Genomic DNA, 27951 nt, shown 5'->3' on the forward strand with positions numbered 1-27951 from the left:
TTTAAACACAATTTCTGTTCAATTGGTTTTATTCATTAATAGATATCTATCATCACATACAGTACCATAACAGCAATCTAAATTTTAAATCCTCATCCCCCCCCCTTTAAAGTTACTAAAAAAAAGATAATCAAAGTAAACTAAGCAATACAATCAAATACAGCCGACTCTCGATAATTCAAACATTCGATAATTCAAAACTCTTGGTAATTCGAACGAAAAGGCCGGCCCCTCGAAAAACTCTTGCTATTTCGAAATTTTTCAATGCATTTTGATACACTTGGTATTTCGAACTTACCGCAGAGGACAGACTAATTTTGAACACGCAGTAATTCGAAGTCTTGTCGGCGGAACTCTCTATAATTCGAAATGACGTAAACGAATTGAGGTTAGGCCGATACAGAACACGCAGTAATTCGAAGTTCACTCGACAGAACTCTTTGTAATTCAAATTGAGAGTCGGCCGGTGGGAAACACGCATTTCAACTTATTCCTGTCATAACAAGAAACTTTGCATCCTGTGTCCCAGAGCATACTCTTTGCAGTGTTGGTTATGTTTGCGCCGTGTTGTGTGGAAGTCGTGTTTGTTGTGTGTAAGAAGTGTTTGTCGTGATGGCTACTAAGCAAAAATATAAATGTCTTTCTCTTTCGGAAAAGAAAGAAGTAATCGCGGCGGTAGAAAGTGGTAAAGCGAAGTCGGAAGTTGCAAAAACATTTCAAATCCCTGCGAGTACCTTGTCTACCATTCTAAAAAATAAACAAAAAATAGTTGAAGTGAGTTCCGTAGCAGGAAGAAAAAGAACGACAAAAGGTGAATATCCTAGATTAGAAGACTGTTTAGTCACATGGCTTAGACAGTGTAGAGATAAAAATGTTCCTGTTGGAGGTTCGCTTTTAAAAGAAAAGGCAAAGGCATATGCTAAAGAGCTTGACATCCCCAGCTTTGCAGCAAGCGAAGGCTGGTTGACTAATTTCAAAAAACGTAATGATATATTTTTTAAAAAGGTTTGTGGGGAAAGCACTAGCATTAGCGACAGTGTGTGTTCCGATTGGCGTGCAGAGTTGTCCAGCTTAACAGAAAGTTATGAACCACACAACATTTTTAACACCGACGTGACCGGCTTATTCTTTAATTGCATGCCGGACAAGACATTTACATTTAAAGACGAGAAATGCCACGGAGGGAAACATAGTAAGGAAAGGTTAACTCTTCTGTTGACTGTTAACATGGATGGTTCCGAAAAATTGAAGCCCCTCCTCATCGGGAAAGCAGCAAAACCTAGGTGTTTTAAAGGTATCCAGTCATTTCCCGTAACCTACCGCTCGAACAAAAAGGCGTGGATGACAACGGAGTTGTTTAACGAGTGGTTAAATTCATTGAACAGCGACATGAAAAAGCAAAATCGTGAAATCCTCTTATTCCTTGATAACTGCTCAGTTCATAACAACCCTCCAAATCTCTCGAATGTGAAACTTCACTTTTTTCCACCAAATACAACATCCAAGTTGCAGCCTCTAGACCAAGGCATAATTCAAAACTTCAAAGCATTTTACAGACATGAAATAGTCAAGATTGTACTGGATTGAATTGACAGTAATGAAACTCCAAACATCTCTATTCTCACAGCCATGTTGATTGTTGGAAAAGCGTGGAAAAGTGTGAGTCAAACGACAATATTTAACTGTTTTCGTAAGTCTGGATTCTGTGTTAACACACCCGATGAAGAACTTCAAGTTGTGCAGCCAACACCTTGGGAATCTCACCCTGTAATAGGAGATGTTCCATTTGAAGATTTTGTGCAAGTTGATGACGAAGTTGCAGTATGGGGAACCCTTACTGATGCTGACATCTTGGCCGCTAAAGATGAAGAACAACCTGATGTTGATAACGATGAGGAAGACCAGGAGTTCCCGCCTGTCACACTGAAGGAAGCCAGCACATCCTTAAAAAAGCTGCGCCATTTTTCTCTCCAGGTAAAAGCATCGCAATAAACTACTGTAGTTAGCCTATCAATTTGTTAAACTGATTTAAAAATGCCATATTCTCCACACTGCAATTTATCCATCATTTTTTTACTGAATTTGATGTCCGAAAGTAGCGTAGACTTTTTTTAACCTTAGGGTCTTAGGGCTGTAAAATCAGCTGTTTGTTTAGTTTAAAACTTCAATGTAAATACTGTATGTCATAAGTTATAATACAACCAACAAATTACGTAATTTTCGGCATTTGTTACGAAATACGCTGTGATAGTTGTTTTCTTTCTTTTCTTTGCAGACAGAAGTTGGGCCGGAAGTGTTCGACGCACTATTTGTGTTAAACAAGGTCGTCGATGAGGCACGAATCAACAAGAAAAAGCAATCAAAGATAACAGATTTTTTCAATGAATCATTAGAAATTAATGTTCTTTAAGTTTTGTTAGTTTGCCGTATGACATTATGTGTTTAGTAAAAAAACTCTTGGTAATTCGAATAGTTTTCTTTTCCTCTCAATAAATCGAAACTCTCTGTAATTCAAAACTCTCACTAATTCGAATTTTTGTGCATGTCCCGCCAATTTCGAATTATGGAGAGTCGACTGTATTTTATTTGTATCACAAGAGTACAGTAAGTGATATTTCTGAAATACTGAAAATTCACAACTCTAAACCATTATTCAGTGTAACTTACAAGTATGGATACATTCTGTTTAGTTTTTGAGGGCTAAAGATGGAGGAATGGAACATCTTTCTAGGAAATAGAAGTGAACTTTTTAGTTACTGTTACAACATTGCCCATTTTCCCAAAATGGGATTTTGATGGGGTGGCTCAAAAGTTTTAAATGCAAAGACCCATTCTTTTACCAAGGTCTTGGTAAAAGAAGAATAATAGTGGAAACTAGAGCTTTCTATCTAAATTCTGTACAAAATGGCAGCTCATTGAAATTAATTGTTAAAAGCAATTATAGATCCTGCTCAACCTTCAATGGACAAAGATAGAAAAATAAAATTCAGGACACTCCTCTAGCAAAAAAAAAAAAAAAAAAAAAAAAAAAAAAAAAAAAAAAAAAAAAACACCCACTAACAATTTTAAAAGTTAAAATGTTTATTGAATGTTTAAATTATTGACTAAAATCAATATAATTATATAAATTTCAATTGAATTACTTCCTAAAAGAAGTTTTGATATCAAAAAGTCGCATATCATGACCAAATCCCAGTACAGACTAAAATTATCGGCAGGGCACATTAGCAATTCTTGTCATAGACCACACCAGTTAATTCAACTAACAAAATTAAAGTTACAGGAAATATGAAATTTGTTTCTAAGTACGTACCAATTTGAAATTCCAGCATTACAATTGTGTCCCACGCTTGCACTGTGTTTACCTAAATGTGAAGTAAGTGCTGTTATTTGTTTTCTTGGTGCTAAAGCGTGAAAGCAATTACATGCACAGTCAGAATTGTGAGCGTTTAGAGAAAACACTCGCCTTTGGCTCACTGGGGGCTACGCCTCCAGGCCCTAGAGATGAAAGTTTCCAAATTCAGAGATAAGCGGAATTAGGTAATATTTGGATTCTGAAATGAGGTTTCCACATGTGAAATTTCATGTTCACATGTGTGTCTGCTCTCGAGAACTGTGTAGGACTTAATGCTTTGTTAATGATTAGCCAAATGATGTGTGATATGTAAAAATAATCAATGGATTTTGTAGAAAAATGAACTTGTTCTCGAGACCAAAGCTAATCTAACAATATGTAATTTTATAATAAAGAAAAAGAAGAATTTAAAGTATGAAATTGACAAGAATTTACTGAAGTTTTGAATTTTAGTGGAATTTTCGGGACGAGAAATAGAAGTACGAGGAAATACTAAATAATCTTTTTAAAGCTCACTTAATTTCCAAAAGATGTATTGCATTAAATGTGTCTTCTGATCTCTAGATAGATGAAAATTGGCCCTGTAGCTTGATGATAGATGAAACACATTTTGTAGCTTAACCGTTCCAGATACAACAAAAAGTGGCTGGACCTTTTTTGTAGGAAATTTAAAACTTGATTTCTTATACTATTTTAGATTACTCATTAAAAAGAATTATTATCACACAACATTACATTATTATATATGCATGAGTATTTTAGAAATACGCAAACACTTTTTATAATATAAATTTATCATTGCTTATAGAAATTTGTATAATTAAAGACTCTTCTATCATGTAATCTCAAAGTCAGACCTTTGATTTATATTGCATTACTGGTATGCAGTCACAATTAACCATATGATATTATTCATACTTTACTTTGTCCCTTATAGGCATATTTTTCTATCTACTTGAACAGTAAATTGCCATGTCTCTGCAATTATCTATGGCCTCATTATCCTCATTAATTTCCACTTTTCAAATAAATTTAAATGCGAATTATTAAAAAAAATTCCGATTGATTCAAGTTCCATTTAACCTTGGAAGATTATTTTCGACTACTGGAGAAACATCGTCATTCACTGCAGACAAGATTTTGAAAAAACTTCAGCCAATCAACAAGAACCCAACCACATCTACAATCACTGGGTACTGCTGGTCATTTGGAAAGGATTCTGATCCCATTCAGAAGACACTCTGCGCTCCTGACAACTAATCGTGAGCTCATTCCAATATTAATGTTAACCTACATATTTTCCAAATTTATTATCTTTAATTACATACATAACTTTCTCAGCCTATAGCCACATAAGAACTCGGACTCTGATATTATATTCCATTTCTCATGAATCTATTGCACTTTCACATTTAACTGTATTGGATTTATTTATTTGTATATTCATCTTGGTCAAAATAATTGATTTCAATAAAAAGTTTTGTTACCATACAGAACTTTTATTTTAATTCATAGTTATTATGGTTATTATTATTATTATTGTTTTATTACTATAACGTCTGGTAAAATAATGCTGTCATTGCCACTCCTTGGGTGACACCAGGGGGTCATTTGACCAACTTTGTAAAGAAAAGCTTTGTTATATATAGCAGCAAAGCAGCCGTGCAATACTCATCTGACATAGCCAAATACTTTCTTGTGAGTTGGCTGTCAGTCTTTCAAGGCCACATTTTCCCCTCGTTGACTACTAAGGACAGAGTCACTTTGGGCTAATAAGTAGGAATACATATTAGAATTGTTTACATCAAGCTGATTAGTATGCAAATAGTGATGCTGGTCCTGCTGAATCATTGATAATGTTAATACTGGTGTACATGTCTAGGGACCATGAGCTATGATCCTGCTCTTGGTGATCATTGAGGAAAAACTTAACATGAGGACTTCAAAAACTGACTGGTGACGTAACAAAATATTACTGTCCAAGAAGCTATGAGTAGTACATGGCTGGTATGTGCTTCTATTTACCGAGTTGGTCACATAACCTCCTTGCACAAAGCTAAAAATGATCAAAAATAGTTTGGTAGTAAGTTTTGTGCAAAATTAAACAATGGATTTTAACAAAATATTCCATTAAAATTATGTATTATGTTTCTAACAGTACAAAATTCCCCTTATTTTGTATGTGTATTTAAACATTCATATAAAACCTTCACATAAATATATTTTGAGGTAGCACAAAGTTATAAACAATTCTGAAAAAATCCTTAATATACATTGAAAAATACTTGATCCTTCAAACAGATTTTTCAAGATAATTACATAACAAAAGGTGTTTATTAATTATTTAAGTTTTCTGAAAACAATTATACATAGTAAATTATACTTATATTAACTAGTTTTCTAGATGATATATGTTTTACATAAAAGTTAAGAACGTCTGAACCTTATGTACCTCTACTTGAGCGAACACTGCCAGTTCAAGTGTTTACAGTTACATATTTTATTATTACTAATAATACAATAAAAATCTCATGGAAAGGTTTTTTTTATAGTATGCTATTTTTATATGCTTCTAATGTGCAAAGTTTTGTTTTATAAAACATTTACTGAAAACGTTTATTGCTTGTATTAGAACCTTCCTGTTTGGTTCTATTTTTTAGGAATATTTTAAAGCTTAGAAGTCTCTTAAAGGTTTCATATTTATAAACGACTTGATTACACTGTACACAATAATTATTATTAGTGGTAATTTACAATAAACTTACAAATTTTAATAATGTTATACAGATTATACACTTATCTTTACAATATTTACAGTAACGTTAACTAGCACAGCTTCATATTAATATATTATGTAAATTTAAGAACTATTCTTACATATACTAGGTTCAGTAAAATAGCCTGAAGTTAATCACAGTTTAAGAAGTAACAATGTGTTTTGTTTGTGGCTGAAAGTTCAAACACTCCTGTACTTCACTGTCATTGCTAATGCAGCTCAAAGATTTCAAGAGGTCATTCACTTCACTAGTATCCCCTTCACATTTACACATCGGCTGTCGTAAATACTCCTGCATACACAAGCTTTCTAAAATGTTTCCTGAAAGCAAAATCATAGGCTAAATTACACTGTGCACACAGTCTAATTATCTACAAAAGTACAAAATTATATGAATGATTTGTTATCCAGCTATTATTCAGCATCTTTAAAAGGGTGACATTTTTTCTAAACTTAACTCCATTTTATTTTCAAGATACATACTGTTAAAACTTTAATGTGCAAACATGGACACACATTTTTTTGTTTTAAACAGCAAGCTCATCATGAAATGGACATGACATTCTAGACTCACATGTGTCATTTCCTATTTTTCTGTGTTTCTTTTGAAAGATTTAAAGTTTATTTTAATTGGTTTATATAGATCTTACAGTTCAAATATAAATCTATTTTTGATAGATTAAGCTGTCATTTATATGGTTATAAAAATTAACCAAATATTATATGGACTGGAGACATACATATTGATGCCCAAAAAATACTAGGTAATTCGGGTTTGTTTGCAATTAGAAAATGTTAAAATTGTTTTGGTTTAGATATCATAAAATTTAGTGTTTTATTCTTATATAGCTTGTGGAGTTTGAACATGAAGCCACCAAGGGGAAAACAAAAGTTTTAAAATTACAAGCAAAATAATCAGTGCTATATTAAATCTGATGAAAAATAATTTAAATAATTAAATATTTTGACTCATTTTGGACTTTATATTTTTGAATCTGTAATGTTATTAAAAATAATCCACTAAAACCCAAATCTTGTTATTCACCCATATAACACAATACACAAAAATCTGTAGGAAATAATTTTGCTATACCACAAGAAATTAAAATGGAGAAAAAGGTATATGTTGGAAAAATTTGAAAGTGCTATTTTTAACATACACATTTATTTTTTAAATTTTAATTCAATGTTGCTATTTCAAGTCATTGTAAAATCTGACATTGTTCTATTGTTCAAGATGTGCTATTTATTGACAAAGAGGTCATGACTTGACATAACTGTCCTGCAACAAGAATGACATGAAATCATGTAATTTCTTATTATCAGTTGTTATGGTATTCTTCATCGCACCACTCTTAAATTTGAGGATAAAATATCAAGTGTTTGAAAAAACAATGATATATTCAAACACAATTTCAGAAGCAAAATGATTTTGTTAGAAATAATTATGGGTTTAAATTTCAAAAGAGAGTCAAGAAGGTAAAAAATAGTGGCCAATCTTTGTTGTTATGCATTGGGAATTAATTTAAAAAGTATGTTCAACAGTTGAAAATCTAGAAAGACAAATAAAGATAATTTAATACACACACATATATCCTACATGGTCAAGTAATTACCCATTGATACTGTACAGTAGTTAAAAGAAAATACCACATTCTGATAACAGACAATCATAAGAATATTTATTTTGAGGATTATGACAAATTTGATTTCTACAATGTCACAACATTTTTATATCGTTGCATTCCATTAAGAATAAGTGAAAAGGACCAAGCCAAAAGTGAGCGTTTTCCAGATGGTTACAAATAATTTATAGATAACTTGAGTAGTAACACAATATATCTTTAAAATATTTTAAACTAAATTTTCTATTATATTTTGATGAATATAGTTATATGGGTAACAATGTTTTTAATTTTGAAGTTTGCTTCATACTTATCAGAGATATCAGAGTTAAAAGATTCCTTTTCAAGTAATGGACCACAAGGCATACAATCTTTAGCTGTATACATTGTATTGAAAAAAGAAATCACCCAGAAAATTTTACTTACGGCATGGTTCATTCAATTTTATGTCAAATGTAGTCATTGAATGAACAAACAGCTCATAGTAGCCCACACTGTCGGCATCAACATTGGCACCAAAATAATCGTCTTGGAACAGCAGTGTAGAGACAACCGGTATACCTTGGGTCAACAACTTAGCATACAACGGCTTCTCACTGTTCAATGGTGAAACTAGAAACACATTCAAGTATATTAGATAATCTAATGTTACTCTTGGTACAACATTGTACGGACTACCAGCACACCTTGGGTGAGCAACTTAGCATACAATGGCTTGTCACTGTTCAATGGTGAAACTGGAAACACATTCAAGTATATTAGATAATCTAATGCTATTCTTGGTACAACATTGTACAGACTACCAGCACACCTTGGGTGAGCAACTTAGCATACAATGGCTTGTCACTGTTCAATGGTGAAACTGGAAACACATTCAAGTATATTAGATTATCTAATGCTACTCTTGGTACAACATTGTACAGACTACCAGCACACCTTGGGTGAGCAACTTAGCATACAACGGCTTCTCACTGTTCAATGGTGAAACTAAAAACACATTCAAGTATATTAGATTATCTAATGTTACTCTTGGTACAACATTGTACAGACTACCAGCACACCTTGGGTGAGCAACTTAGCATACAACGGCTTCTCACTGTTCAATGGTGAAACTAAAAACACATTCAAGTATATTAGATTATCTAATGTTACTCTTGGTACAACATTGTACAGACTACCAGCACACCTTGGGTGAGCAACTTAGCATACAACGGCTTGTCACTGTTCAATGGTGAAACTGGAAACACATTCAAGTATATTAGATAATCTAATGTTACTCTTGGTACAACATTGTACGGACTACCAGCACACCTTGGGTGAGCAACTTAGCATACAACGGCTTGTCACTGTTCAATGGTGAAACTGGAAACACATACAAGTATATTAGATAATCTAATGCTATTCTTGGTACAACATTGTACAGACTACCAGCACACCTTGGGTGAGCAACTTAGCATACAACGGCTTGTCACTGTTCAATGGTGAAACTGGAAACACATTCAAGTATATTAGATAATCTAATGCTATTCTTGGTACAACATTGTACGGACTACCAGCACACCTTGGGTGAGCAACTTAGCATACAACGGCTTGTCACTGTTCAATGGTGAAACTGGAAACACATTCAAGTATATTAGATAATCTAATGCTACTCTTGGTACAACATTGTACAGACTACCAGCACACCTTGGGTGAGCAACTTAGCATACAATGGCTTGTCACTGTTCAATGGTGAAACTAAAAACACATTCAAGTATATTAGATATCTAATGTTACTCTTGGTACGACATTGTACAGACTACCAGCACACCTTGGGTGAGCAACTTAGCATACAATGGCTTGTTACTGTTCAATGGTGAAACTGGAAACACATACAAGTATATTAGATTATCTAATGTTACTCTTGGTACAACATTGTACAGACTACCAGCACACCTTGGGTGAGCAACTTAGCATACAACGGCTTGTCACTGTTCAATGGTGAAACTGGAAACACATTCAAGTATATTAGATTATCTAATGCTATTCTTGGTACAACATTGTACAGACTACCAGCACACCTTGGGTGAGCAACTTAGCATACAACGGCTTGTCACTGTTCAATGGTGAAACTGGAAACACATTCAAGTATATTAGATAATCTAATGCTATTCTTGGTACAACATTGTACAGACTACCAGCACACCTTGGGTGAGCAACTTAGCATACAATGGCTTGTCACTGTTCAATGGTGAAACTGGAAACACATTCAAGTATATTAGATAATCTAATGCTATTCTTGGTACAACATTGTACAGACTACCAGCACACCTTGGGTGAGCAACTTAGCATACAACGGCTTCTCACTGTTCAATGGTGAAACTAAAAACACATTCAAGTATATTAGATTATCTAATGTTACTCTTGGTACAACATTGTACAGACAACCAGCACACCTTGGGTGAGCAACTTAGCATACAACGGCTTCTCACTGTTCAATGGTGAAACTGGAAACACATACAAGTATATTAGATTATCTAATGTTACTCTTGGTACAACATTGTACAGACTACCAGCACACCTTGGGTGAGCAACTTAGCATACAACGGCTTGTCACTGTTCAATGGTGAAACTGGAAACACATACAAGTATATTAGATTATCTAATGTTACTCTTGGTACAACATTGTACAGACTACCAGCACACCTTGGGTGAGCAACTTAGCATACAACGGCTTGTCACTGTTCAATGGTGAAACTGGAAATACATACAAGTATATTAGATTATCTAATGTTACTCTTGGTACAACATTGTACAGACTACCAGCACACCTTGGGTGAGCAACTTAGCATACAATGGCTTGTCACTGTTCAATGGTGAAACTGGAAACACATTCAAGTATATTAGATAATCTAATGCTATTCTTGGTACAACATTGTACGGACTACCAGCACACCTTGGGTGAGCAACTTAGCATACAACGGCTTGTCACTGTTCAATGGTGAAACTGGAAACACATACAAGTATATTAGATTATCTAATGTTACTCTTGGTACAACATTGTACAGACTACCAGCACACCTTGGGTGAGCAACTTAGCATACAACGGCTTGTCACTGTTCAATGGTGAAACTGGAAACACATACAAGTATATTAGGTAACTTAATTTTCATCTTAGAAAAACAGTGTAGAGATAACTAGTACACTGTGGGTAAAAAATATTTTTAAATGAACTTTCGGCTGCTATTCACCATGTTTAACCAATATACTTTTCATATATTAATCCAATATTAAAGACTGGACTACTTTTTGAATGATGTATGAATTGAGAAAAAATAACTTTTCTGTTTTTATACTAAAAATAGTAATAAATATATAACTTGATTTACAACCAACTATGAATTATAACATATTTATATAACAAAATAGAAGAATCCTTTTAAAATTAAAAACACATTGCATACTTAAAGAAAAAACCTCCAAGGATGTATGTTTTTTTAAATTTGTATTAAACCACATAAAAAGATATTTCAATAATTTGTTTTGCAAGCTAAAAAATCATTTAACTATAGTTAGATTTTACAAGCTGTGAATAAATTCGTGCAAATATGGGAGGTTATGAAGGATGAACTAGGACTCAATACTTCACTAACAGATGCAGATATATAGTGGACACTTATGAGGATGAATAAGAATTTTATTCTGCCAGAAAATTTCACACAAATACATTGGCTCATCAATGCAATGTTACAACTTTTGTAAAACAATGAACATTCTAAAAGTCTTGCTTCGTCCACACTCTTGAGATGTACTCTTCCACTGAATAGAATGATCTTTTACAAAGAAAATAATTTAGTTTAGCTTTGAATTCCATATCACTTAGCATCCTTATATCTAATGGTAACTTATTGTATAGTCGAATAGCCATCATCATTGGGCTTTTGTCGGTTTTAGCTAGTCTAGTTTGAGGTAAGTTGATATTGTTACGACTTCTTGTTTCATAATTGTGAACATTTTTCCTTAGGTTTACTTTATCTAAATTAGCTCGGAGGTAAAGTAGGCATTGTTGTATATGTAAAGAGAATAATGTCAAAATTTTGAAACGTTAGAAAAGTTCTCTGCAACTATGATATTTATTGACTCCTGCCAATATTCTGACAGCTCTTTTTGGATGATGAATACTTCAATTGTGTGAGGAGAAGAGCCCCAAACAATCAAACCGTCAGTTAAATGACAGTGAAAAGCCTGAAATAAGATTGTATAAGAGCTTTCTCCTCAAGTTCACCACATAAACGTTTAATTGCAAACACACTTGTACTTAGTTGACTTTTAACCCCTACATTTGCTGATAACAATTTAAATTAGGATCAAAAGTCAAACCTAAAAATTTTGGAAATATATCTTCTTGCGTCTTATTAGGATCTTCCCTGAGGCTAAATTTTATGGTAGTTGACTTATCACTATTTAGAATCAAGTTGTTGGCAGTAGTAGTAGATGTATGGTTACATTTTCACATAGAGTTCACGGATATAAATCTGCAAAATCAAATCAAACCATACCAATCTATTTTTTATGTAAATACTGTTTAAATCTGCATTTATCAAATGTAATTTACAAAATTAAAAATATAAACTCTCGAAACACAAAATGTACAATTATTTTTTAAGAGAAATTTGTTTTGTGCATAGGCAATACTGCAGTTGGATATATCATTTTGTCATAAAACTGTGAACAACATTATTGGTGCCAATGTACACACTAAGTTTTGTATTATAATGTACCATAAAACATATTTCTAAACACAAGTTTTTTTGTCATGAGCCTAAAACATTTCAACCTATTTTACTGATTTCATTTGTCCACAAAATTTTAAAGCAAGTAATAAAGTTAACAACATAATTGAAATGGGAGGAAGAACTATGACTTAACTCAATGAGAATAAACTCTCGTCAATGTAAAATTAAGAATATTGGAATTATATTCAATGTTCTTAATATGTGCAAAAACTTGTAAGGTTGTTACACAGTTTTAAATCATAATGTTAACAGTATTAATTAAATATCAAAAATTATTTTGTTTAGGTTTTCATAATTTATTTCTATTTGTTCTCAATGATATTATTTTTCAATTTTATAATTCTTTAGTTTCTGTACTTTTTATGATAACTACCATAAACAATTGTGTTTATTATTTATTTTTGTATTTATTTATACTTCCATCAATAATAACTAAAAACACCAGAATCTTAATGTTTCCTCACGTTTTGGGTAAATAAAGCAAGCCTCTCCGAGCAGTGTGAAAGACAGCCTTGAGATGAGAGGACGGCATGAACACGAAGACTGCGATGGTACAGAGAACAACCACCAAGGACTCGTAGAGTTGCCATAGAATAGTGTCAGCACCCAAGATGTGAAAATATCTGAGAGTAAATATTTCTTAGACGACTCCACAATCTCTACTTGTTTACATAGCACTTGTAGAACACATGAACCTGAGACAGAAAAAATTAAAAATCACATATTACATAACAATAAACCTTCTTGAGAAGAACACACAAAATCTAACACTGTAAACTACACAATAATAATCAGAAGATCTCCTAAAATCAAATGCAGCACTGTTGTACAGGTTTCAGGTACTGGCATTAGTTTCAAGAAGCTGAGCTGACCTTCTTCATCACAGAACCTATCCATCCAATGAAGATTGCATTACAGACTAGTTTAAAAATGTCCATACGTACTACAAAGATTCATAAAGGTCACTTAATTTTGAATTATTGTTACTACTCTTTAATGTTCTAACCACTACCAAACTTATTCATTTTACGTTTAAATTTTTGACAAAGTAGTATCTGATATTACGGGTTCTTCAATTGACAGATCAAAGTTTAATTACTAAGTTTGGAACCATTTGATAAAGACTGAAAAAGAAATGACTGGCAGTATACAAAAGTACTAAGTGTTGAGGCTTACAGCTTAGAGACGGTAGATTTGGTTAATGGTGACATTTCTTCACACACAAAACACACACACACACACACTAATAGTTAATCAAGCACTTTAAAATCTAACAGAGAGTGAAATAGCTCTTTTGGACCAGTTGGAAGAAGTAGGCATATTTTGTGACACATGAATTATTAATATGGTATATTATAGTTACAGAATTTCAAACAAATTGGTAAAAAACCATTTTCCCTAAGCCACAAATAACAAAAAAGATTTTAAAGTTTGAATAGCCACCATATTGGAATAACATGATGTACCAAGTTGGCCAATGAACTAAGCAAAGATATTTATAAGGTTAATTTTTAACTTATTTCAGCATTTCTTTCGCCAGATCAAAAATTTTTTTTTAAGATTTACATGTAAGTGATTCTCGAAAACAATTTGAGGTACAACAAAACTGTTTATAAAAATGTTGAGGAAGTGTTATATGCATTGCAAAACACTTTTTTCTTCTCTAAGTTTTATAAATAACAGAGTTGTGAATTTTAAAAAATTGAACAATAGTTATTGATTCAACAAGCATTGTTATACAGGGTGTAAATTAAGTCATGATACGCTTGGATATATTCCAAATGGATTGAGATATCGATGCAAAATCTTCACCATAATTATTAAAATACTTTGGATTTTTTGGAGGATAAAAATATTTTCTTCCCTTTTCAAAGGGAGGTAAAAGGGGGTAACTTTGAATTTCCTAATTGCAACCCTTATCTTGTGATATGTCATTTTAAAAGTATTCAATAAAAAAATAATAACATAAATAAAACATCTCTACAATGTTCCTAGCAAAGTTATCGGCAAATAACCCTTTACATTTTAGGTTGTAAATTAAGTCCTGATACACCTGGATATATTCCAAACGAATTGAGATATCTATGTACAACCTTCACCATATTTATTCAAATACTTTTGTACATTTTTTTGGAGAATACAAAAATTTATCCACCCCCTTTTTAAAACGGGGTAGAACGGAGTAACTTTAAATTTTCAAATTTCAACCCCTATCTTGTGACATGTAATTTTAAAGTTCTATTAAAAAGAAATACAATGACACTAAGAAAACATCTCTACGACCTTTCTACCAAAATTCATGGGCAAATAACACCCACAAAAATAATAAATGCATGCGTGATATCTTGAAGTAAGACTTTCAACATGCCCAGCTTATACCTTACATAGTATCTAATTTATGGTGTGGTGTGTGCATAGGTTTGGTAAAAGGTGTTTTTCCAAGGTGGCACTACAATGTAAGGGGTTATTTGCCCATAACTTTTGCTAGGAACGTTGATATTCAGGCGTATCAGGACTTAATTTAAACCTGACACACATATTTTGAAACATGGATGAATTTTGGGCTCTGGAGTGTTTGTTATGTTCGGTGATGTCATGTTGAAGTTTTCCACAAGTCAATGAGGAAAATTGCAATAGGATGATTTTGTCTCCAATATCTATTTAAGATCGCACTCAAATAACAAAACGATCCAAGTGATCAATAGTTTTAAGTCAAATATAAACATAGAAAGAATCGACAAATTTTAATAAAGTTTCAATATGGAGACAGAACAAGATCTAATATGGAAAATAGGATAAGAAGAAAATGGAAATATAATTCAATAAAAACCAAAAAGAAACTAATGTAACTGATTAGTTACTTGACCTTCCCAATAAACTCACATTATTGATAAATCAACTACACCTATTATTTGAATGTGCTTTTATTCCATTAATACTATAAACTACTTTAAAAATTAATATCAACATGTCACATTTTCCCCATGCACTTATTTTTAACTGGGAATCCTTACCTGCCGTAAATGTAAAACCAGATTTCACTCGGTCTTCTAGAAATGCCCCCTTTTCTAAAACAACATTAGTTGTTATTACTGAGGATACAGGGGCAAGTGGACAGAAGGAAGGGGAAGTTCACAAGAATCTTTATAAGTCAATTCATAAATAAATAACTAAAATTTTGGTCTATTTGTTTTGAGTAGTATATGTCACATTTGTATTATCTACGTTGAAATAACATAATATATTTCTCTTGTGTTCATTCACATCTGTATGGCTTAAATGTATATCGAAACTCTGATAAAAATAATTCCTCAAATTTGCATGTTTGCCTTTCAGACTGGAATTAAAATATGTAACTCTGGTGTACCAACCTCACTTTCACCAAACACTAGAAATCTATGGTACAATATAAACACTGTAGCAACTGATAGTGACATAAAACTGCTATATATCATGATTCATTTTATAGATGACACTTCACTTAGAGATGAGTGAAAACAATTATAGGAGACGCTACTGGACATTCATTGCTGATGGCCATCTGAGCAGAGAGAAACAAATTCCGAAAATAATTTCAAGCTGATACATAAACAGCTGTGGACTAGTACTAAGGGCCACCTGCTCCTTAAGAACTTATTTCTTAATTGATCACAAAAAACATTTGGTAATATATTAAATAGGCTACTTTTTAACCATGAATAAATAATAATAAAAATTTTTGTTTTATTCAAACAAGTTTAAAATATTCATCCACAGCAAACTAACCAATAATTAAGCCTATATAAAGTAAGCACTTTTTCTCACTTGAGTTGTGACACAGCTTCTCTGTAATGTTGGTATACTTTGTGGCTGCCAGCAGCAGTTGAAGTACCTGGTGGAGGACCAAGCTGCCAGGTCGAGCCATCACTACACTTCGCAACATTTGTACGACAGTGTCCTGGCTGACAAACACAGCATTACCAAAATACAGCAAAATCAAAGGAAACAGCAGGTAAAATCTGTTTTACATCAACAAATTAAGAACTAGGGGAAACAATTTTGACAGTACAATAATATATAACAATATCTCCAGGTGGCATGTAACTTAACCTTTTATGGACAAATATTAACTGGGCAACAAAATATTTGCTACAAAGATTACAGCTCCATTGAGAGTAACAAACTTGACAATAAGATAGTGTATTCTGAATTTACCTTTCTTTGGACAAATCCACACTTGACAGTAACAAATTTCTGACTAAGGTTATAGCTCCTGCCAATACACCTTCAAAGATGGTTATTTTCCGCTGAAACATAAAATTGATCAATCAATATTTATTGCAGAGACATGGCTCACAGTCAAATTGCATATAACCTTTAGTTCAGAGCTAAAATTTTGTACATTCTCACCATATCAGGATTACACTTAAACATACAATTCAACATTCATGCATTTTCCAATTTGGCACTTGGCAGAAGAAAGAATTTCAATTTATTATTTGAACTCCTTACATCCCCAGATACTTCAATTATCAATAATTTGTCACAATATAAATGTAACAAAACCAGCTACACACCAACAACTTAAGTTAAACAAGCTATACTGCCTTGTGTTGTGTGTGGCTTTTTCATCTTTGTTTGATTAATGAAAACATATAGAGTTTTGATAGAATAGGCTTACTAGAATAGGCAGGCTTACTTTTACCAGATTGGAAGGATGGATTTTTCTCCTTCATAGAGACATTAAAAAGAACAAACAAAATGTCACTAAAGGTTTTGTGTATTTTTTATGCCTGTATAATAAAGCAAGAAAACTATTCTTCCATTTTGGTAAAGGTAAGCCTTCTCCTCCTATCCTATCAAAACTCTGATGTTAGAATCTGCTCTTTAATAAAAAAAAACCTAATTAATAGAATACTTAATATGAGTATGTGGAAGGTTATGGTGTCAAAACCACCTAAGGCCAGAGGGAAATCACAATCTCAGAGTTGGTTCTACTGCTGTGTTAATCTAAGCTATCACACCAGCCAGATCTATAGTTATAATTGGTTGTAATCAGGAAGCGTATTTACTATAAAATTATTGTTAACTCCACCATAAAAATATCTTTCTAAGTGTGAAATGCAGAGTTTTATTCTGCCTCAAGGTAGACCAGCAAAGAAATCGCTAGCTGGTTTTATATATGTGTTCCATCAATAAATGATTTAATCCCCAGAGCCAAACAATTTTTTATATATTATTCAAAAGTGCCAAGAGTTTTTTCATAGGTATTACAAAAAAAGTGCCAGGCAATTTCAACGATAGGTAATTCGAATAGTTATGTTTGTTTTTTATTGACTAATTTATAAAATTGTTTTGTTGTGTTTAAAAGTGTTTATAGTTTATACTAGCATTCTTTGTATTTAATAACAACAATGAAAATTGAAAAATAAACAATATAAAAAATTTATAATTTTTACAAAACATTTTCAGGAATGACACTCAAAGAAAACCTTAAAAATACCCCATATACACTTAGAACATCAAAAATATTTTCATCTACCAGACCATAATTTAACTAAATTATGTCTAAACATTGAAAAATTACAGCTTTTTCTAAAAATATAATTCTTATCTTTAATGAATTGCTTATCAAAATTTCTGGTTGTCAACTTTTACTACTGCTGATTTTTTAGCTGAATTTATGCACTATATAATATTTAACAAAAGGAACATTTAATTTTAACATATATCTATAAAAAATGTAAGTAAAACGTGAAATGTGCCAGTATAAATTATAACTAAGTACCAGCAACTATTATTTTTTCTTCAAATTGAAACTTGATTTCTATGAATATTCCCCTTTTAAACTATGATGAAATTGATGTTCATTTTTAAATTCAAAAATGTAATTTCAGGTACACAAAATACAGTATATTATTATTCGTGTAGAACAATGTATTAATGATCAATGTATAAAAATAAATTAAGGAGAGATCTAAAACAAAGTAACACATTTTAACATACATTTATGTACACAAAATTTAAACAATCTGGCAACTCTTATATATGTGCAGATATAACATGAAAAATATTTTAGTGTAACTTAGTAAAATATTGATATGGCCACCATTTATGGCTCTGAGGATAATGATTTCTTAGAAAGTTATTTTTTCAGATTTAGCAACTTTTCACATTAATGGTCATGTCCTGTCAATTTGGGAGTTAGAACCATCATATGAGTTTGTCAAGCATGAACGTGATACTCCAAAAGTCAACGTTTGGTGTGTTCTATTGCACGATTGATGTTTGGAGCCAATTTTATTTGCAGGGAATTCTGTAACCGGTACAATTTATTGTTATACGCTGGAACCTTTTGCATTTCCCCAAATAGACGTAACTGAGACTAAGGAAAGCCAATATATTTCCAGCACGATGGTGCTCCACCTTATTTCCATAACCATGTTCTGGATGACAAAAGTTTCAAGATTGATGGATTGGGAGGGGAGAACCGATACAATGGCCACCAAGAAGTCAAGACTCCAATGAATTTCTTTCTGGTCTTAAGCTGAGAAATGTTTGGCAAAAGATAAACTCCATAAACGGTGGCTATATAGAGATTTATTGAGTACCCATAAGAACTTGTTAAGTTTTTCTATCTTTTTTAAATTTATAAATGTTACCATAATATAGTAAACACTATGTGATTAAAAATGTATGTTCAAATCTGTCAGTTCTTTCTGGACCTCCCTGTATGCTTATTAATCCTTCTATTTTTATTTTCTGAATATGCTTATTATGTACTTTAATTTAGTAAAATCAGTAGATTTTTACAATGGTTGAACACAATCCTCAATTTTTCAACCGAGAACAGAAGTAAGATTTTAAACAATACCTTCAAGTAGATTTCTTGAGCAATGTCATTGACAATACTCAGTATAACTTGTGATGAGTTTGTGCATGTTTTAATGCCATCTGTACCACCATCTTTGCTTTTCTGATCTAGTTTATCCAAAATGGGCCTGTGAAAAAACATTCATTATAAGAATATTAATCTCTGATCTATTATGAAAAAAAAAAAAAACATTCACAAATTGAAGCTCAAAATATTCTTATTTCATGGCTATTTGAACTTGTCACTTTAAAATTATACTAGTAACAAAAAGACTTAATCGTAAAATAATTCAAATCATTTTTTAAACTTCCATAGTTTACTAAAAGTGGTTCATAGCAATGGATCTTGTATGCCAGTAGTTCCCAAACAGTGGTTCGTGCACCCCTAAAGTTTTATTGTATATTAGATTAATCAAGTTCTTTCACGATTAATTGTATATATAATTTATTGGTTTTTACTAAGTGCCAGGCCACCTTTGACTGCCCGGAGCAGAGAGGAAAGAGTGTGGGTAGCTCAACATTCAGCTAAAGTAAAGTAAAATAGTCAAAGTAAAATATTAAGTATTTTTCTGATGAAAATCTACATTTAGTATATTTTCTCTACTACTGCACGTTTTGAATAAAGTGAGCTAAGTTTGAAGCATTTATATTATATATATTTTTTTTGCTTTTTTTTATCAACTGTAGACATATAGAATACATTTCTCATTTTCTGCAACGAAGAATCAAACCTCAGTTTGAGGATTGGTTTCTATTCTCTTATTCAGGTTTCAAAAACTTAATGCATACAGGTACTTTTACCTGTAGAAGCAAAATAATCAGAATCAGTATGCAGCAGCGAACTCGTCAAATGAAGATGAACAACAGAACAAGCTGTACATTACATAAATTCAACCATCTACCTGAGCTGTATGAACATCACAAACCACAAAACTTCAAAACCCATGTGCAATATACATAACATGCTATACACACCAAAAAGAGTGAGAGACTGAGAAAAACTTAATATCAGGACATTACGTAGCATACAGTACTGATTCAGATGTTCTGAATCGAATCTCTCTATGATTGACAAAGTGCCCAGTGGTCATGAAATATCCCATTTTTTTGTATTCTTTTTAAAATCTCTATAATAATAAGAAGAAGAGGTAGGTTCTCTATGCCAGGTCAGGCAGACGTGAGGTGGGATTTATTACAACGTCCTGTCCTTCAGCTCAGTGGACCACACGTAGTTGCCTGATGAGCTGAAAAGCAAAACAATGAGGGCTCATCACGCCACTACCTGTGGACCACTGTATTGTGCAATTATAAAATTCAATCCTTATCCAGTTGTGGCTGGAGAGTGCTGTGATTTCTCAGTCAAATAAGTAACTAAATTGATATTCCTCTATTTCCAGTACATACCATAGTAAACATTGTTCAGAATTGTTTTTGATCCAACTGTCAGTGTCACTATAGGCACTATAATGTATCCTATCAATTTTTTAAAATACTAGTGCATTTGTTGGAGACAAAGCTCAAAATATGGAAACGAGTTTAAATTCTGTTGATACTTAAGTTCTACTTGAGACTGATTGTATTTTTATTTTGCAAATAAAAATACTTTTCAACGTATAACTTTGTAACAAATCAATATCGGTCAAATTTAAATTTCAAATAGTTCGCAAAAAGATCGGTAAGCGGAAGTTGTCGTGTACCACAAACAGCTGATAAAACAAATCAGATGTTATGTTTTTCATCACATGTAAGTCTAAAATAATTAATAAAGCAAATGATAAACCAACTTGATATTGGAATCGATTCGAGTTTTTTAATTGCGATGATAAATAGAGATATTTAAAATCTATTGGGCATATTAACTAACATCAAAGTAAAACGTATTAGTTTGGGTCGGATAGTTTACAGTCTCCGGTCTGTAGACCAGGGCAGATGTAGCAGATTTCTCAGCCTTCTTGCCTCATCTGTTAATGGGAGAGGACGTGTGTTGATGGTCCTCGTGATAGGAGAAAGCACATGTTCTTATAAAATTTTATTTTGATTAAATTTAGTCATATGTTGAAGCAAATATTAGATTAGCTGATTTCTGAGTGGAATTATGTTCAAGTACAGAATATAAACTTATATGAAAAATAGGAGAACTTATTATCCTGGACAGCAAATAATTAATTGGTGACTTCGGTGTTTTTACTGACTGGACCTCATTAGAATTGGTTTACAATCATATTATTTATTCATCTCATATAAAATTCAACAAAATTTGCAAACAATAAATGCAGTGAATACAAATTATTAATAAAACTAATTGACATTGGTATTCTAGACCTTATAGAGATCACAAGCTCAGGTTAACACAACCTCACTTTACACCGGAACCACGTCATAACACAAAGCAAGCGGCCCGCCTGCCCGGCCATTGGTGGTGGTTCAGAAGTCACCTTTAAGCCGTTGGTCCCCAGGTTAAGTATTAGAGAGGGCTTCTTAGCCCTAACTTCGCCTGGTAAAATAAGATATCTTTACTTTACTTTTACTTTATAACACAATTCAACACGTTCATTTTAACCTAAATCGGACATCCATTTGAGATTATTACCACAACAGAATCAATCTCACATTTTGGACTTTATCAAACGGCATCACCAACCTTGGGCAATACACTGCAACCTAATCATTGAACTACCTCAAATAACACAACAACGTGGGGCAATTAATTAACCTCATACTAGTACTTCATCATACAGCAACAACAACATTGTGCATTTACTCAGATCTACAACAACTTATATTACATATTACTTAGTTCATTTAAAAGCAAATAGTTATAAAGTTTCAACTTTAAAGCTAATAATCTTTGTAAATTATTTGAGATTTTCATTTAAATTTCAGTCATCTAAAGAACTGAAAGTCAAATACTGCCATTTAAATCCGAGACAAATTGATATACATAGTTATGCAAGAACCGAGTGATGACACAGAATCCAACCGGCTACTATGCACAGCCCAACAAGCTAAGAAGACAACCACCTGGGACTCCATCCAAGCTGAGCGAGAAATAAGTGGCCACATTATAGGCCTCCCAATCGCAAGGATTAAATTTCAATGGGTGCACCTATTTCTAAAAGCAATAAAGTTACTGAGGTTAATTTCCATCACATATGTGAATAACAATAATGGAAATACACTTCAAATAATCAATAGTCCTACCTTAAAAGAATTCTTTCAACAGCAAAATCTGAGATATCTGCCAGAATCGATAGAAGTGCCAGGGCTCTTCTAGCCCCGATTCCCCTTTCATTGTTGTATAGTTCCCTGAAAGAAAGAATAGATTATAACAATTAATTACTGTTTGTGTGTGGAATCACCACATTACTAGTTCATAATAAAGTTGTGAATAATTAATCAATTCAAAACAATTTTTTAACCAGACTTCATAGCCAGTCTAAAAAGAATCAGTTTCTAATGACCAATATTTACTGTGTAACATACTTGCCAGAGAGAAGGTTGTAGTTTTCACCAAGCCTCAGATTGTTTAACTTGCAGTAAATCAATTCCCTGTTCTTTTCTGTATCACGGTTTTGAGGGCCTGGAGCACATCTTAATTGATTAAGTTGATGTGATAATATCTGTTGACATGTTTTTATTACCTGCACAGAAAAACAGCAATAAGTTGTATAATTTATGTTTTGTTTTTTATTTTTATACTTGTACATAATCTATACATATATGTATTGAACCCTTTAAATTGGTTGTGTGTCAAAGCCGAATCTTGAATCTAGAATCTTCACAAAAGATTTGGATTCGATTGATGTGATTTGGTATTCAAAAACTGTAAATAGAAAACCTAATAAAAAAAATTATTGAAGTTTTGTAAACAATATTTTGCTTGCAGTAGGTTTTTTTTAAATTTATGTTCGTGCATTTCAAGTCTGCTGCAGATATTATTTTGTGGATGATATCACTAAAACTGTTGTTGTACTTGGTGTAAGAAAAAGCACAGATAAATAACTAAATCAACCAATTACCATAGTTATGAAAATAAAATACTGCTTTTACTAAATAAAATTAATTAATTTAACAAAACTTGGTCAAATGCAATAAATTAAAATTTTCTACACAACAGGTGAATGGAAACACAATTTCTTTTAAAGACTTGTTTTGGCATGTCTAGCAACATTATAAAGGATGAACAGAAAAAAACTGATAACAGATGGAAATACTGAGGAAAAGAATGATTGGGCAGACAATAGTTGTCGTAATACCGGTCTGGTCTCTCACATAATTCTTACAGCTGGGATAGAAGGAGGGACTGACAGCTGCAGCAGCTCTGCCGGTTATCTTGTTCCAATAGAGAAATTCGTGTACTGATCTATGTAATGCGTTTCAAGTCTCTAGGACCTTTCTATCCAGAGTTACACAAACAGACAGATGATACGATTTTACGAAGAACTTGTCGGGTTCTTAGTAACACACAGTTTTTCTTTCCTTCAGAGATATAATATGTAAAGTGAGAAATAAAAAAAGTTAATTAAATCTCGAAACCTGGTTTAACACTAGGCCATTTTGATAATATTATAAATTAGCATTTCTGGCATTTCGTTATCTTTGCAATATTATACCAACTGTTAGTGTTATATTTAACTTCAGCAACAAATAGTTTTTTGCAGAAGAGGGTTGTATATCTCTATTACCAATGACCAATGAAAAGAGGGTCCAAATTTTTCTAAATTTTAAGACCTATTTGGTTATAATTTTAATAAATGTATTTGTTGATTTAATATGTTACTTGACAATTACACAGCTTCATCAAGTTCCGAAAATTCTAAAACCTGAGAAGATATTTACTACAATGAGCTAACCCTGAAAGCGTTGACCGACCCGTTTGGTGTCAATCGTATGACTTCAAAAGTGCGATTGACCCTGAAAGATTCAATTCGTATTTTACCACTAAAAGATTTATTACCCGTCAAAGACCTTTAAATTACAAATCAATCAAAAGCGTAAAAGTTGATTTTATTGTTTAGTCGTCTTTGATTTTCTTTCATCCTGTTTCTAGTTCAAATTCAAGTTGTTTTTCCAGATGTTATTTTGTTGTTAACCTCTGTGCAGCAGATGTTGTTGTTTCTAAACAAATCATTTTGTTCTTTGTTCGAAAATTTTTTATTCAAATTGAGCAAAGTTTTATCATACACTGTTCATTATATAATACTTCAGAATGGGAGATCCTTGTAGATAAAGTGATATTCATGAAATTAAAATGGAATCTGACATGACTGACTTTGTTGAGTCTGAAGTAGAAGTGTGTCTCATTTTCTTTTTTGTTAATTTTGAAACCCATAACACTTTATATTATTGTGCTCACAACTAAATTTCCTACAATTTGGCTTTTTTGGACTGTTGAAACAGCTTGTATTTTATTATAACGTAGAAAATTTAATTAATTTTTTTCCACATGTCAAATACTAAATACAACATATGCTGTAAACATTCATAGATTTTTATTTTTACTTCAAAAGTATGTAGCTTGACTCTGATTCTTAACAAGAAAAATTATATAGAACACTTTATACATATAAGACTTTACACAAAATTTACAAAGAGACCCTGTAAAACCTACAAAAATAAATGCACAGTTTAGAATTGTTGATAGATGATTCCAGGGTTAAGTATTGATTCAACATAACACCGTATAATATTGAGTTATGACTATGATTTTAATATAAGCATTACAATCTTTTACTTATTTGCTTAGACATCAATCTTACTATTGAAAACAATGTAAAAATATCTTGACGAACCTGAGAGACAATCTCTTGGCCCTTTTGACTTGTGATGTCCAGTGTTTGTACAGAAAGGAGGGGTGCAATACAGCTTTCCACTGTCGGACAAGGAGCTGCAGGCTGTTTTTTATCCTCTGCCAAAGTAGTTTTCTCATTACTGATAGCTGTGATAAACACATTGTTCGAGTTTTTGTTGCTGCTTACGTTTTGCGGCAATGTAGGTTTCTTGCTGTTGACAGCTGTGAAAAACATGCTCTTTGAGGAGTTTCCACTGCTGCTTGTTCGATTTTGCTGCCGATTCGATCCAATCAATCCTAAAAACATTTAATTTTTAATAAATTAACATAAATTTCTTTATTACTAGTCAAAAAGGTGTAAAAGAAGTCTTATATTCTCACCAATCCTAACTTACATCATTATTTTTATTATAATCAAAACCAATACATAACCAATCACTTTGTTGTCATTATTTTGCTATGTTTGAGCTTTACGCACTTATATAGTTTCAGGCTGAAGGAATTTATAATCTTTAATTAAAAGGAGAGTTCCACTGGACAAATAAACATATACATATATATATGTAAAGATATTATATATTATTATTCATTTTTACTACCTTTCAAAATCGAATGACTAATATAATTTTTTTATTCCAATGGTAAACAGATTTTATTTTATTAACATAATTTAAAATAAAAATGTAATTTTAAAAGTATAACATAGTATTTGTTAAAAAAAAATGAAAAAGTTTGTAACTGCGAACACAGGCATCTATACGGGTATTATATTGTAACAATAAGGTTATTAATAGAGGAATATGTAAGGAATAAGGAGCAACAGGTCTGTAATACTTAAATTTTTCTAAACCACATTTTGTAATTTTCTCCATAATGCTGGAGTCTAGCTGCACTACAAACTGGTTATATAAAGGGAGGGAAACAGAACCTTAAAATCTGCTGACAACACTTGCAGATCAGTTTAGTTAGGATTTCAGGTGTAAGGATTATATGCCAAGGATGGTGTATTATATTGTGTTAGATTTTCTTAAATTTGGGTGGAAAATATATACTAAATTATGTTTTGGCAGAATTTAAACTATGTACTATATGATTAATTTGCAACTTTAGAATTTCAAATGATGAATTAAAATTATGATCAATAAAAATTGCATCAATATTTTCATTATTAAACCTTTTGCTTTCCGAAAATATTTGACAGGTATCCTAAAATAACTGGCTTTCTGACACAGGGTATCTTCCAGGTTCCCAGGACCAAATTATCAAATTAATTGGAATGTTTTAGTTTTTAGTTAAAATTTACATTTTATTTACTTACGATCCAATTTTAATCAAACATTTTTATTATAGGATAGAGGATAGAGGATAGAGAAAGCTATAATGAAGCAAATAGGGAGGCAAACAAGTTGCTGAGGCGGAAAAAAAGACTGTATCTGCATAGATTGCTTGACAAGGCTGAGGAAGATAATACAGCAAATAACGCAAAGGACTTCTACAGGAAAATAAGATTCTTCAAAAGAGGTTTTACCCCATACCCATATGGGGTAAAAAACAGAAATGGAGAGTTGGTGACAGAAAGTACAAAAGTTATAGAAAGATGGAGAGAGTACTTTTGCGAGCTACTAAATGTAGAGGACCAAACTAGGGACGAAGAGCAAGTTGGTGAATACTATCATGTTCAACCAAATATAGAACCACCAACCATAGAAGAAGTAAAGGATGCAGTCAAAGCGCTAAAGACCAACAAAGCTCCTGGGAAGGATGAAATAACAGCAGAATTCTTGAAGAAAGGAGGAGAAATAATAGTGGAAAATCTATGGAAACTAATACTTCGTATTTGGGAGAAAGAAGAAATGCCAGCTGAATGGCAAGAAGCAATAATAATACCTATACACAAGAAGGGTGAAAAAGAAGAGTGTGGTAACTACAGAGGCATCTCATTACTCAGCATCCCATATAAAGTTTTATCCAAAATTGTTTTAAACCGACTTGAACATTATACAAATGAAATAATCAGGGAAGAACAGGCAGGGTTCATAAAGGGCAGATCAACCACAAATCAGATTTTCATTTTCAAAGAAATATTAGCTAAATACTGGGAATATAATAAAGAATTTTTTGCCATATTTATTGACTTTCAAAAAGCATACGATAGCATAATCAGAAAAGAGTTGTGGACACAACTAGATAAATTTGGCATCCCGAGAAAATTAATAAACTTAGTTAAGATGAGTGTCACAGAGTCAAGAGGCTCAGTAAGAATTAATGGTCGGGACTGTGTACCTTTTGGGATAAACTCAGGAGTCAGGCAAGGAGATGGTCTTTCTCCAATCTTATTTAATATTGCCATAGAAGAAGCACTTCAGAGTGTAGCAGAGAGGGATTTAGGGGTGGAAGTTGGAGCTAAACTAAACATCCTGGCTTTTGCAGATGATGTTGTCATATTTGCAGAAAATGTAGATGATTTGAGGTCACTAACTAGACTATTTATGAGTGAGGCAGAGAAAGTGGGGTTGAAGACGAATGATGCAAAAACTAAATATATGCACTTTAAAAGGAATCAAAATCAAAGAGGAGGACCCCTACAAATTGATGGGCATGTTTTCGAACAAGTGGAGAACTTTAAGTACCTTGGGGTCACAATATCAAATAAAAACACAGATGAACCAGAGATACAAAATAGGATCAACTCAGCAAATAGATGTGTATATGCATGCAATAGGATACTTTCAACCAAATCTCTCTCTCACAAAACTAAAACTAGAATATACAAAACA

General features: G+C 32.3%; 3 protein-coding genes across 8 annotated transcripts in view; 2 read left to right on the forward strand and 1 right to left on the reverse strand.

Annotated features, from left to right (window-relative positions):
- The first annotated feature begins 21 nt into the window (after nt 1-21).
- LOC124359414 (tigger transposable element-derived protein 6-like) lies at nt 22-1587 on the forward strand. Its single transcript, XM_046812147.1, has one exon. The coding sequence runs from the start codon at nt 613-615 to the stop codon at nt 1585-1587; it is 975 nt and encodes a 324-aa protein (XP_046668103.1). The 5' UTR covers nt 22-612.
- Nucleotides 1588-1629: 42 nt separating this feature from the next.
- Nucleotides 1630-2464, forward strand: LOC124359436. Its single transcript, XM_046812179.1, has 2 exons — nt 1630-1974; nt 2276-2464. Exons 1-2 carry the CDS (start codon nt 1630-1632, stop codon nt 2408-2410), a joined length of 480 nt encoding a protein of 159 aa, XP_046668135.1. The 3' UTR covers nt 2411-2464.
- Nucleotides 2465-3871: 1407 nt separating this feature from the next.
- Nucleotides 3872-27951, reverse strand: part of LOC124359444 — a 47477-nt gene continuing 23397 nt past the window's right edge. For 3 of the 6 annotated variants that reach the window (XM_046812205.1, XM_046812199.1, XM_046812190.1), the window contains exons 7-16: nt 25176-25471; nt 22867-23024; nt 22585-22689; nt 19385-19511; nt 16726-16817; nt 16336-16472; nt 15546-15599; nt 12996-13226; nt 8183-8368; nt 3872-6452 (exon numbers count right to left, since the gene is read on the reverse strand). In XM_046812205.1, the coding sequence (XP_046668161.1) occupies nt 6274-6452; nt 8183-8368; nt 12996-13226; nt 15546-15599; nt 16336-16472; nt 16726-16817; nt 19385-19511; nt 22585-22689; nt 22867-23024; nt 25176-25471 (1565 nt within the window). In that variant the 3' untranslated portion in view covers nt 3872-6273. Of the gene's footprint in view, nt 6453-8182; nt 8369-10138; nt 10243-10763; nt 10868-12995; nt 13227-15545; nt 15600-16335; nt 16473-16725; nt 16818-19384; nt 19512-22584; nt 22690-22866; nt 23025-25175; nt 25472-27951 lie in introns of those variants that run through there. The other 3 variants (XM_046812214.1, XM_046812223.1, XM_046812231.1) reach the window with 3 other exon arrangements.

This window comes from Homalodisca vitripennis, chromosome 1, assembly GCF_021130785.1.
Source record: "Homalodisca vitripennis isolate AUS2020 chromosome 1, UT_GWSS_2.1, whole genome shotgun sequence".
Lineage (NCBI taxonomy): Eukaryota > Metazoa > Arthropoda > Insecta > Hemiptera > Cicadellidae > Homalodisca > Homalodisca vitripennis.

Excerpts from the sequence above, each read along its gene's own strand:
- LOC124359414 (XM_046812147.1), top strand. The coding sequence starts at position 613 with ATGGCTACTAAGCAAAAATATAAATGTCTTTCTCTTTCGGAAAAGAAA.
- LOC124359436 (XM_046812179.1), top strand. The coding sequence starts at position 1,630 with ATGTTGATTGTTGGAAAAGCGTGGAAAAGTGTGAGTCAAACGACAATA. Across the intron at positions 1,975-2,275 it reads TGCGCCATTTTTCTCTCCAG|ACAGAAGTTGGGCCGGAAGT; the intron begins GTAAAAGCATCG and ends TTTTCTTTGCAG.